Here is a 14,297-nt window from a genome sequence, read left to right on the forward strand (position 1 = left end):
TCGATTGCGATCAACAAGATATCGAGCCATTTGTTATCATTGGTTAATCGATCGGTTAGGAAGATATCGCTCCCTTACTTCAAACGTGACATAACTAAACAAACTCAGCGATTTTCGAGTTATTGTCAATATTATCATAAATGAGTTTAATAAATATTACCCTGTCAATCGTTAAAAGTGAAGTAACGTAACTTCATGAAAAAATTGTCAAAATTATCGCAACTTCAAAAAGATGGCTTGAAAAATCGTCAAACTTGTCACAACTATAAAAAAGCATAATTAAAAAATTATCAAAATCGTTAAAAAAGACGGTTTTTATTGGGATGTAAGACAACAAGTATGAATTAACTGTGTTATGAATATTCTTTTCGCCGATTTGATTAGTCAATAATTCTGTCAAGTTGAAAAATAATTTTTTCTTTTTTCTGAGAATTTTAATTTTTTGAATTGGCTTACTTTTGAAGAGAGCAATGTTCATTTATATATATTAACGGGAAAATGCGTGTTAGAGATGTGTCATAATTAGAAATTATTACATACAATTATTACATTGTTAGCAACATCTGTGATAAATTTTAAGCGACAAGAAAATCGCTGGTGTCGCTTATATATAATTAGATCGCTAATTAAATCGCGCTTCGTGCAGTTGCAACGCTTGTTTTATATATATATATATATACTTAAAATAGATTTTAGTGAAAAAAAATGGTTATGCTACATGAATATGAATGTTTCGCGAACGAAGTACATTTTGTAGTGCCGTTCAAGGTTTCAAGATCGCCGAGGATTCGACATTGGTCTCTACTCACCGAATGAATCTTAATTTATAGAGATACTGTTTAACGCCGGCGGTTGGCGTTTGTAGCCTCAAGGTTGCATTCGCAACAGACGGGCAAAAATACCCGACTTGCGGACGGTCGAAGGAACGGGAAACGCCATTCGCGATCTGGGGCGCGACACAAATTATACCCGGCGATTATAAATCCGCGCGTGTTTCTCGTAATAATTTCGATGGGGAAGAAGTATGCGGAGTTTTTGCAGGTAAATAGCGGATGGAAGTAACTGGAAGGTGTCGGTAATTGCACTTGGCGTCACCGAGCGCGAAGTTACGGAGGTCCGCTCCTCACGTTTTTTACCAACTTCGCGTGTCGTCGATCTGCAGCTGCTTCAACACGATGCGTCGTGTAATTTATTTTCGCGTCTAAATATAGACGCCGCAGCAGCGCCATGTGATTTGCATAAACGGGCTGGATTTTCCTCGTATAATATTATACATCGCTCAAACGCATGCGTATGTGTGCACTGAGAGAAAAATGTTTGGTATTTGTAATTATATATTACTATAATTATGATTATTACTGCTATAGTAATAATAACAGTAACTGTGTGTATAGTTCTAGCAAATGTATATAACCTAAAATGACTATATAATTATAGTTATTATAACCATAAAATAGTTGAAATTACCATAAAAATGATTCAAGTGACTATAATTTTATAGTTATATTTTGGGACAACCATATTTTACTGTTATTATTATAGCAGTAATAATCATAATTACAGTAATATATAATTATAGTGTGCTGATATTAGTTATTTTATTTAATAATAAGTTAAATAAAATTTTATTTAATAATAAATTAAATTAATTTATTTAATAATTTGCATAAGCTGAATTTTTAGCAGTTTATTTCGAAAAAATGGAAGAAATAATTAGATTCCTAAATAATACTTTTTGTAAAATAACGCTGTTTGTAAATTGTATATTTGATATTATAATTCAATCTCTCTCTCTTTAAAATTTGGCATTAGCTCTTTTAGGATCAGATTGAATTGTATATAACACAATTTTATGAGTGACACGCATTTAGAGATTCCAGAGTGCCAAGATATTACAGTAGCTTTTAATCCGACGTTACCAAGGTTAACATATGTAGCACTTCTAATTGTAACATGAGATTTAATTATTAAAGCCTTATAGCTAATATAAGAATTTAAATTGCAATAATTGAAATTTTTTTTTTTTTTTTAGAATAATTTAAATTAAATTTTGACCTTGGATCCAAATTATGTGTCAGTAAAATTGTTAAAATAATATTTTAAGTCTTCCTTTTTATTTCAATGACAAAACAATTGTGAAGAAATACTATAGTATCTCGTATTTTGCTTAGTAACGTTGGATTAAAGTCCATATTAGATAATCTACATAATATAATTCATGTCCGATTTCAGGATAAAATATTTATAATCAATGTATCTATTTATAATAATATATCTACTTAGAATATATCTATTTATAATTTTTATATGTGTATTTTAACGTTTGTATACATATATGTATATTGTTTTATATATGTACGTATGTATATTCTGGGTTTTGGTTGTTTTTTTGCACGTGACACGTACCTACAAATTGAATTTTGTTCCAAAATCCACTTTAAAAGTTCTATTTCGTTTTTATTTCCAATTTATTAATGCATTTTGATATATGTGTTTATATTTTAATGCATATTTTATTTGTGTGTTTATTCTGGTTTCAAATGTTTTTCGTGTTACGTAAAGTTACAAATAAAACACTATCCTGAATTTACTAACGCGAATTATGGATCATCCAAAGTGGGCTTAACTTAAATGTTGTGCAGACTTGCTGACGTATTGGCGGTCATCGAAACAAAAGTAGATTTGCGCACGAGACGGACCGATGATAAGAAGCTCCAGCCGCGGTTGTTGTCGCTGAGATGCTGGGATCCGGTGATGCCCGGTTATCATATGAAAAACATTGGTTGGACCACCGCGGTCAACGCGTTCGCCGATAAACCCTCGGTCATAATGCGAGCTTTCATATCCATACGAGAGCTCGCAGAGATCACCGAATACCGGTTATATCCGGCATGCCGATAACTCGACCCCGTTAAAGCGGTTCTCGCACCGCTTTTTTCCTCTGCCGTCGTCATCGTCGTCGGATTTCTTCTGTCGACTTCTTCTCACTGTTTCGAGGCGATCGCCGGTCAATGTGCAAATAACTGCCCGCCGTTCTCTCGTCACGCCTCAGCATCCTGTATCATCAGGCTTATCTTGGCTTCGCGAACGTTTGCAATTGCAGTATTATAATTTAATAAGAGAATTCGATAATTAGCGACATTACAATTTATAATTTATTCTGAATTCTATCTTAATCATATCTCACAATTTACATAAGGTGTGATTTGTATGATAATGTACTACATTAAATGTAATAATTCGTATGACTATCGAAAGAAAAAATTGTTTGTAAACAGCTCTATTTTTTATATTTGTAATTTTTTGTACATATAGTCTATTGAATTACATTTGAGTTTGCTATCGATCTATCTTCCTTCAGTCTTGAACTAGATAATACAAGTGGGACGGATTTAGTATCCACTGTGATTGAAGACTTTCAGTCCTTAATTTAGGTAATACAAATGAGAGTCAGTAATAAGCAGAGAATAATGATGATATTTTAGAATAGTTAATTTTTAGACGGACATTGCCATAATTCTGAATCGAAATTATACGTATGTTTCACTATTTAAATCATGATCGGAAATGTATTATATGTTTATTCGTATTTACGATATCACATCAGACTTTGTAACCGAAATAATGATAATCCGCGCTGGCGAAGATTAGCAAGGAAGATAACTGAATAACGTTTTGCCATGTTGGTGTTGTTTTGTGTTTTTGCAAATGTGATAAGGATAGGCTGATTAGTATATTTCGCGGAAGGAATACAGGAAATTACGTCAAGGAAAATTATGTTTTCTTTATTAGTTAGGAACGGAGATCTTTTATTATAACCAATTACGTGCGCTTATCATGACTTTACTTCCTCGATGATCTTTAACTGTATGTAATATGTATAGCATATTTTAAACTAAATGAAACGATGTAAACGATTTTCTCTGCTAATGATAGCTCATTTCTTTATTTGCATCTTATTTTAGTAGATATTTGATTTAACCAACAATTTTATTGAACGCGATGGAAATAAATATATCAACCACTAAGTAAACCACTATAAATAAATTTTATAAAATTATAGATAAAGATTAATTGGATCTTTTTACTGAAAAATTCTATAACGGATCTGTCTTGATAGATTTCGGATGTTCGACAGATAGCAAACGTGAGAAATATGTCACGTAACAGTCGAAAGCAAGTATAAGGACTGGTTCATGAGGAATGTACACACTGAGAGAAAAATGAAATTTGGTATTTGTAACTATAATTACATATTACTATAATTATGATTATTACTGCTATAATAATAATAACAGTAACTATGTATATAGTTCTAGCAACAAATGTATATAGTTGACAACCTAAAATAACTATAATTATAGTTATTATAACCATAAAATAGTTGAAATTGCCATAAAAATAATTCAAGTGCTATAATTTTATAGTTATATTTTGGGACAACCATATTTTTTATGGATGTCCCAAAATATAACTAAAAAATTATAGTCACTTGAATAATTTTTATGATAATTTCAATTAAATAATCAAATAAATAAATCATGAAGTAATATAATTAAATCCGTTTCGTCACGTCGTTTATGACTTTCTAATAAATTTTAATGATGTCGTTTTGCTTGAAAGTCTCGTTAATATCAACGATTTTTTCTTAATATTTAATCAGAAATATTTAGAAATAATATCATACATTGAATTAATAAATCTAGTCGTTAGCAGACATGCTTGTATTTCGTGCTACGTTTAGAAAAACGTAAACATTATCTTTTAAATTGTGTAGATTTTTAATATTAGTTTTATTTTTGTTAATTAAAGGAAGTTTTAATTTTATAAACTATTTCGTTTAGCACGCGCTATGCTTTATAGCATTATGCAACAAGTTCTTCTAATCGTAATCTATTTGATTTTCCAAATCGAAGTAAAATAAAATAAACAACGTCTTATATTGATTTATTATAGTTCAAGCAAAATATGAACTGCATAATTCTTTCTATTATTATCGGGAAAAAAAATATATATGTATCTTTTAGAATTTTAACGATTGCGTTAACTCGTCACTTTGCAATAATAATAGCAATAATAATAGTATGAAAGAAACAATATAATCTAGAGAAAATTAATAATCTAGAATTATCCGCTTGAGAAGTTTTCTTTGTATATTAAATTGTATCATACTTTTTTGATATTTTCCTATTTCAAATTTGTATCCAAATAGCTTTTTGCAATGTTAAATTGACTTGAGGAATCTCATTTAGATAATAGAACAATTAAAATTGTTAATGGTAGAACAATATGTGAATAAATTTTTATATATTGATAACTTAAAATTAGATCAATTTTGAATGTTTAGATATCTAAAATCTACAAGTATATTAAAAAGTAATATCTCTTTTATGCTAAAATACTTTGGCACTTTATCTGAACTTTAAGAGCTTGATGTATCAGATAATAATCTCGGAGGGTATCATTTATTTTTATAGTTATAGTTGGTCCCGGCTAGAGAACATTGAAGTTAAGAATAATTTATTAACTCTAATTTGAATAACAATTCGGTAACATAATTATTCAACTTGTATTGTGAGATTAAATGGTAAATTGAAATGTTAAATGGATCTTTATCATTTATAAAAAATTCTTAATCATCATTGTTAATAGTTTACCATTATTTAAGGTTAACTAAATTATACTAATACAAATTATGAAGCTAAATCATTATCGATTAAGTTAAACCATTGTAATAATCGGAACGTTGTCGCAAATTTGTTTTTCGCAAGAGACACAATCTGCGGATTTTTTTATTTTAATTATTTTTTGATGTCACACCTTTACTCTCATTAGCCTTTTATTTGTTTTCATATTTTGACATTCCCGAGAGTTCGTTACTTGTCTTATTTGGCTTTAATATGCACTGATGAAATTGAATTCGCCATAAGGAGTTCTTTTGCGACTCCTGCTAAGTCAGTATAGTGCAGATTTACTAAATTTTCCGTATATACGGGATGCGGGGTTCGAACTCGCAACCTGTCGATTACGAGTCCGTCGCTCTCACATGGAGTCATACGAAATCCCGACATAAACAATAATAAAATAATAATTCTAATTCTTAGTGTAACCTAGAATATGATGTATCTTCAATGGTGTATACATACATATATATATATATATAGTATATTAATATAGAAAGCACTAATAATTATTTTTAATAATGCTGTTAATATTTTAACATTTTTATTATACAGTTATATTTACATTGTGTTTTTTGAATATTTGAATATGACAATAGAGAGTGAATAAAAGAATAAAGTGCTGTATTTTCTTAAGAAATTATGTATATAACATATTATTTCATGTAAGCATTAATATTGATGACCATTACACAAAATAGAACATAATTTAAGTGGCGATTAATTATGTAGACTGATACTTCAAATTTTTACATTTCTAACTATTTTATACCTATATTATACACTATACACTAAAATTATTTTATCTTGCCTTTATATTTGCTATTTTCTTTTATGTAGAATGAATGCTGATTAAATTTTGTATACTTATCAAGTCTAACAAGCGTATTTTTCTTACACATCTTTTCTAATAATAATAATAATGATAAAACGCCTGTGCTTTACTGAATTTTGGAGACCTTAAAATAATTGCTATAATTGATACTGCGTATGAGTAACCATAATGATAAATTTCTTTCTTTATGAAATATCAGTCAAATTCAACAACGTCGAAAATATTTGATCGGTCTTTACTTTCTGACAGTTAACTGAGTTGAGTAATAAGAGAAAATTGAATACACAATAATTCTAACTATATGCAATAGAAATATTAAATAAAAATAATGTGAGAGAGAGAGAGAGAGAGATATGTTTTTATTATACTTCGGTGTAATAAAAATAGTTATTTGCTTTGGCGTAAATTTTATACAAATTTATACAAGTAATTATTTGAAAATATTTTAATTATTCTCTATATTAGATAAACTATTATAGATAAACTAAATTATTAAATTAGATTATTTTATATAAACTAAAATATATAATTTATTAACTAAATGTTCTTTCATTTTGAAGTATTTAATTATATTTAACTATCATATATTTTAATTAACTGTACAATTAGTACCATAGTATTAAATTATTTCTATCTGGTTTATTTTATGAACCAGGTGCAAATTTTAAATTTAATATTAGTTATGGGTCTTTTTGTTAAAAGTAATATATGTTGATATGCTAAGCAAGAGTAATAATTAAATGTGTAACAACTGCAATCACAGAGATGAATATATTCAGATGTTAGGATTAATTAATTAAATTAATGTGTTTACGCAAATTTATGTAACAAGATGTATGCATGCAAGAATATAATTTGCAACATAAATTACATTGAATGCATATGAAGTTCTTTTAACTGATTAACTGCTCCAATAAATTTTAAAATTATCCTTTTTAATATTTGAATCGGTGAATAGGTAAGCCAAAATGAAGTTTAACAAATTATTTATTATATACTAATATGTTCTAATAAAAATTATGATTACAATAAAAATAATTTATAAAGTACAAGGAATAATTAACATAAGCGAAAATATATGCTTACGTATGTTTTTATAATATTATCGTTTTTTCAAGCATGTCGAAAATTTTATTAAAGCTAACTCTTTTTTCATAAAATATCCTATTAAACTTGTTACGATGTTTCCAAAAAGAATCAGTTTCATACAATACTGTAATATAATAACAAAAAAGTGTAAATAAAAAAAGTTAATTAAATTAACTATATAAGTTAACAATTAAATTTTCATCCAAGAAAAAAAAATACTTAGCGCACCCATTAATACTACACAAAACTGCACGTCGTAAAATATCATGTTAATTGAACTTGAAGTGTTTCTTAGAAAAGTGCTTTTTGTAAATATTCGTACATTATTCGCTTACATACGACGGAAAGATAACTAAAAGACTGAAAATCCGTGGAACTGGATTTCCTCGAAGAGAAATTCGAGGAGGAGTTAAACGGGGTAATCGGGCACAATTGTTCGCGATGTAGGGGACTCACAGTAGTAGTCAAAGTCAGAAACAACAAGACCCCTGGGTCGTTCCGATGGACGGCGTAGCGTGACGCGATGCGACGAGGCGGAGACGCGTGTCGCCTCACGTGTTGGGCGTAATACATCGCGTTTTCGACACGTGATGCCTCCTCGTTGCCGTCGACGCAACGCAACGCAACGCGGCGCGGCGCGGCGCGGCCCGACCGGCCCGACTCGATGTCGATGTGATGTCTCCCTCCCGATGGCTGAAGAAACGCGAGTGTCGTCGCTCGCGGCTCGTAGTCGTCGGTGCGCCTGCGATTCGCGAGCATGAACAGCGACTGTTCGATAACAAGAGCGAGTGGCATTGCCCGTTCCAAGTGTTAAGTGGTCGATTAATCTCTCGCTGAGTTTCGATAATCGCGACAGTGCTTTCAGTAATTCTCAAAAATATAATTATATATTTTTTAATAAAAAAAGAACAAACGAACAGAAAGGCAATAAATATGTTGCAATATTAATTATACAATAAATATATTGCGAACGGACTCTAATATAAATTTAAGTAGTAATATTCTTGAATAAATACGCTGTCTGTATATAATGTATAATTGACAGTCGGAGGATACAAGTTATATATAAAAAATATAAAATTGAATATTTTTCGTCGAGAAATCCATTTGGACTGAATTGCATATGGAACAGCTATTGCTACAAATTCTAAAAGTGTCCCAGTATATAGTTACTCGATATAGTGCGAACCATTTATGGGAACTGACTGATAAAAGTATTATTCGGAATCGAATTTTCTTCACGAGAAAATCGTTTCGAGAGTGAATTTTACCAACGCAATAGACTTCGATATTTATCAATATAGAAGTTTATTTTTGAATGGTGGATACACACGTGTATCGCAAGTATCGCAAGTATTTAAAGAAAAACAATAAGGGTGACAATAAAGTGATTTTTAAGTGGATCGATACTTTTTCGAAGACCGTGGAAGATAAGAAGATACTTTTTCCCTTCTGTATTTTGCTATTCAAGGCAGGATGGTCACGCATAGTATGGATAACATCCTGAACATGCAGTACTATCCGACGAACAGCCACGTCGATGCATCGGTGCATTCACCGCCACCGAGGAAGAGACGCTGTTTGAATAAAGAGGTGAATACGCATCCGCCAATCTAATTGGATGAAATCGATATCTTGTTTCTTTCCGCTCGGAAAAAGGAAAGACGAACACGCAGTTTCGTAGCAACACGATGAAGAATTCGAACGCTATCGGAACGCATTTTTCTAACTTAGAATCTTCTATCTACTCTTTCATTAGTAACATTTAATTAATCATTTACACTACTCGTATGGTTTTTTAACGTAATTACTCGCGTGGAGTGCTTCTGATACTTCAACATTATTATATCTCAAAGTTTATTGTTTTCTTTGATGATTTATAAGTAAACAAATATTTATAATATTCTATATTCTTTAGATAGAGATAAATTGGAATACTATCAGAACGCATTCTTGGATGTAACTTGGGACATTCTTTCATTAGCAACATTTAATTAACCTAGGCTTGTACATTATTTGCGTTTTTTTAACGTAATTGAGGGGATGGACGGAATAAAGGCACAATTCTACTTAGGCCCTTTTTCAGGCAATTAGCTTTTTCATGTAATATCGATCGTAATAGACAAGATTTATAACATGTAACTTCTTAAAGACATTACATAAATTCATTTAATATTATATCTATTTATGTATAATAAAAAGTGTAGCAAGTTATTTTAATTTTTATTAACCCTTATCGTATACCATCTACAATTTGGTGCCTCATCCATACCATCAAGGGCCACTTCAAATCTCTTCGTTTTTTCATCTCTTCAAAATAATTTGAAAAATCTCTAAAAATTCACCAACATACTTTCAATTTTCTAAAATAAATATTGACTCTTTATTTTGGAAAAAAATAATAAAATGTAGTATAATTTATAATTACCGAAAGACTCAAAGAAACTTGCACGAACAGGAATCGCTCGGTCACTAGTTACCCGTATTAGTACGGTAAGGGTTAATATCGAGATTTTGTAATTAGGCCTTTATTCCACTCATCCCCTCAATTATACTCGCGTAGGGTATTTCTGATCCCAATATTATAGCCTAATTTTCATTGTTCTCTTTGATGGTTTACAATTAAAGATTGATATTTTGTACAACCTTTAAATAAAGATAAGTGCTATCGTCTATCGGAATGCATTCTTCCATCTAACTTTGGGACATTTTTTCATCTATTCTTTTATTAGCAACATTTAATTAAGCCTCCATTTTAATTAACTCGCGTAAGGTATTTCTGACATCTTAATATTATATCCTAATTTTCATTGTTTTCTCTAATGATTTACAATTAAATAAAAATTGATAATATTTTATACAACTTTTAGATAGAGATAACTGCAAAAATTATTTTGTTGTAAAACAATTTATCTTAAATATAATAATGTATAAATTCATATTTAGTGAATTTGTAAAGTGGGGATGCAACACGCGAGTAATGAAGGGTTAACTGTATGATTTTTGAAAAGGGTTAGCGTCTAAATAAATTTATATTTGAAAAGAAGTTTGCTTCCACTCCATATATGATCTTTGAAGTAAAGCTACTATTTCATCCCTTCATTTCATCCTGATTTATGGTCTTTAGGATCATTCTCTCTGCGCCGCGTATTCCGTTCCCGTTCTTGACGGGATGCACCGATTTATGCGCCGATCGCTTGCGTAATTTCGCATGAATGAGTTCCATGGAAAACGTCGTGATGGCCGTGTGCCAGGAACGAGCGTTACGTTACCGTGATTTGAATGCTACGTACCCGTAAATCAGCACAAGTATCGAGGCGTCATTGTGACGTCGCTTTTGTTCGTTTGCTGTTTCAATCGCATAATTGCGGGGCAGACCGCTCGTTCCATTCTCTTGTAAAAATTTGTTTTGAAATGAATCCAGCAGGCGTTTGTTTGAAGGTTCGCATCGATTATTTTGACGAGAGCAAATTGTGGTTATCTGGAAAAGTACGGCATGTTGTTTGTTTTTAAAGCAGTCATTCGCGTAAGAATAGTTATATAAGATCCAATTGTGACTTGGCACGATAATATGCAGATAATTACATTTCAAAATAAAATATTATATTTAAAATTATAATGTTATTACATTATATTTGAAATAATATTATTATATTTAAAAATAAAATAATTCAGAAAAGTTAAATAAACAACTAGCATGAATTTGGTTGGAACATAGTAAGATTGTAAAGTAAATTGCGAATTATCTAAAGTTTTCGATCGTGACTGCGACTATTCATTCACTCATAGCATTCGGAGTATCCGCTTGTTTTAATTTAAAGAGTTTGTTATTGAACATAATTGTCATGAACTGCTCTCATACGTATCAGCCGCAATTTTATCGTCAAACGTGAGACTTTTGCATTACATCACATTGCTTCGTGCCTGATCGCCGTTATCTTTCCGCATATTCGCGCGATAGATGAACATTTCAGCGAATTAAGCGGTTACCTAACTAACTGCGATACGCACCTTAAGATCGTGACACGTGGCACGTACAGATAATTGCGTTCCAGTAGCGAATCGCGACGTGACCTTTAAAAATGATAACGTGTTTTAATTCGCGTGATAACATAATTGCAATCTTTCTCGTTCGCGACGCAAATGCTGCTTTAATTAAGATATCCATGGGAGTTCATGGGTGACCAGTAAAGATTGCTCAATGTGAGATCATATTTTGGAGTTGTAACTCTTTAATTGCAATAACAAAAGCTTCGTATAAATTGGTCTGTTTATGAAAGTCGGTATTTGAATTGTCTCTCATTAAATAATGCGAGATAAAATAAATCCAGTGTTATGTCTGACCATATCTTGACTGTTACTACTGCAAAATCAAATGTATTGATTTGCGTGAGTCATTTTTAAAGAAAGTACTTAGTATCTAGGTAGTACTTAGTACTTAGAAAGTAATTAGCAGTATTACGTTCACAATTTGTTAAAATCTGAGGAATAATTATTTTATGTATTTGAATGTTTCGTTTATAAATATAAGTTTCTTTTCATATAATATTAATAATAACAGTATACAAAGTTTCCTTTCTTGCGATAGTAATGATATAGAATTATATGATTGTATATATAATTATTAGTAGATTATATAATCATGATAAAGCTCTAAAATATTTTAAAACATCGATGGATGGCTTTAAAGTATGACATTATTATTAAGGTATTAGGATTGACCGGATAGATCATTGGATCGTATTCGTTTTTGTTGCAGCAAGATCCGATGTCACACAGGATCATCGAGAAGCGCAGAAGAGATCGTATGAACAACTGCCTAGCTGACCTCAGCCGACTTATACCTGCGGAATATTTGAAGAAAGGTCGGGGCAGAGTCGAAAAGACAGAAATCATCGAGATGGCGATCCGCCACATGAAGCATCTTCAAGGCCTCCGGCAAGGTGAGCGTTTAATTGATCCGATCGCGATTCTCCCAAACAAAATTATTTCGGGAACGAGAATATATTACGCAACATTGCATTGTATTTCCGCGAGTTGGCAACAAGATCTGCCAATGTTGTTCTCTCGACACTGGCATACACTGTTAAATTCATAATGTCAAATTGCATCCAATTTGAGTTATTTTTAATCATTTCATTAGGTAATCACTGTTTCTCAGTATATTGCTAATTTAACTAAAGCAATGGAGTTAAACAATTTAACTTAAGAAATGTATTAAATTTGACTCAAATTCAGTTTATTAAGTACGTTAATATGAAAGTTTATTTTGAAACAGTATCAGTTCAACCATAGAAATGGATTAATTTTGATTTTGGCACGTATGGAAGTTAAAAATAATAAAATTATTTAATGAGGGATTGGGTCATCATTGCTCTTTTCATATCTAAAACAGCGTATACCCAAGTCATACGTACGGCATCACTTATTGGGAATGTTTTGTATTTAGATACCAAGCACTCGTCCGTGACGCCAGTGCACACACATCCTGAGGACAGCGTGGACAGCGTGTCCCACTCGACTTCGGCCTCCACCGCGGCGGAGCATTACAAGCTGGGATTTCAGGAGTGTTTGAGCGAAACCATGCATTTCCTCATCGAGGTCGAGGGTTTCTTCGCGAGGGATACCCTCTTCGTACAGCTCATCAATCATTTGCAGCAGCACTGCGACAAAATCGTAGCCACCAGTACGTATCATTTTACTTTTGGAAGACATAGACTTTAGAAAGCTTTTATTTAGAAAAAAGGATACTTTAATACTTTTGATCCTGTCACTGATAGTAATAAACAATGGTATAAACATCAGTTTCGTTGCAATTTGCATGTCTTGAAAAGAGAAAATATTATTTAATTTTTATAGTACATCCTAATTAACGTCTTCTGTATACCAAAGATTATGAATTCTTATGTTTGATCCAATTAATTTCTTATTTTCAAAATTTCGATACGATCGATAGAATTATAATTGTTCCCCATGAAATATAGAGTGTCTGCACTGAGAGAGAAAAGTGTTTGTAACTTTAATCGCATGATAAAATAATTATGAATTCCATATTTTTATAATTATTACTGCTACAATGGTAATAACAAGTATACTTATAGGTTTATCAAAAATACAGGGTGTTTTCAAATTCGCGCCCGCGAAGTACAAGACGTGATACTTTATGCTAAAACAAACAACTTTTTCCTTTAACGAAATTGCGCCCGATAAATAATTTTTGCGCTTATTTGTTGACTTCAACTTGCTCTCCTGCAAAAATTACTTATCGGATGCAATTTTGCTAAAGGAAAAAGTTGTTTTTTGTGCTAAAACGAACAACTTTTTCTTGTAGTAAAATTACATTTGATAAATAATTTTTGCGTTTACCTCGTACAACTTCAACCTGCTCTCCTGCAAAAACTACTTGTCAGATGCAATTTTGCAAAAGGTAAAAATTGTTTCTTTTAGCGTAAAGTATTACGTCTTGTACTTCGCAAGCACGAATTTGAAAATACTCTGTATATGTAGTTGATACCGAAAATTATAATTAAATTATTATAATTGCCTTACACGGTCTAGCTGGATCTTAATGCTTGTATGATTCTTATGTGAATTTATATACTACGTATGTAATCCCACAGAAACGCGCGCCGAAAAATTTCCGGTCTTGAAACGCTAACTCTACTAAACTACCGCAGTAATATCACGAGTTA

The 14,297-nt window shown here is 31.3% G+C and overlaps 1 protein-coding gene across 2 annotated transcripts in view; it reads left to right on the forward strand.

Annotated features, from left to right (window-relative positions):
* Positions 1-14,297, forward strand: part of cwo (transcription factor cwo) — a 62,912-nt gene that overhangs the window by 46,268 nt on the left and 2,347 nt on the right. The window contains exons 1-3 of one of the 2 annotated variants that reach the window (XM_018514360.1): positions 8,661-9,198; positions 12,365-12,548; positions 13,055-13,291. In XM_018514360.1, coding sequence (XP_018369862.1) covers positions 9,082-9,198; positions 12,365-12,548; positions 13,055-13,291 — 538 coding nt within the window. In that variant the 5' untranslated portion in view covers positions 8,661-9,081. Of the gene's footprint in view, positions 1-8,660; positions 9,199-12,364; positions 12,549-13,054; positions 13,292-14,297 lie in introns of those variants that run through there. The other variant, XM_018514359.1, reaches the window with a different exon arrangement.

The sequence above is a fragment of the Trachymyrmex cornetzi genome, unplaced genomic scaffold (genome assembly GCF_001594075.2).
Source record: "Trachymyrmex cornetzi isolate Tcor2-1 unplaced genomic scaffold, Tcor1.1 scaffold5, whole genome shotgun sequence".
NCBI lineage: Eukaryota > Metazoa > Arthropoda > Insecta > Hymenoptera > Formicidae > Trachymyrmex > Trachymyrmex cornetzi.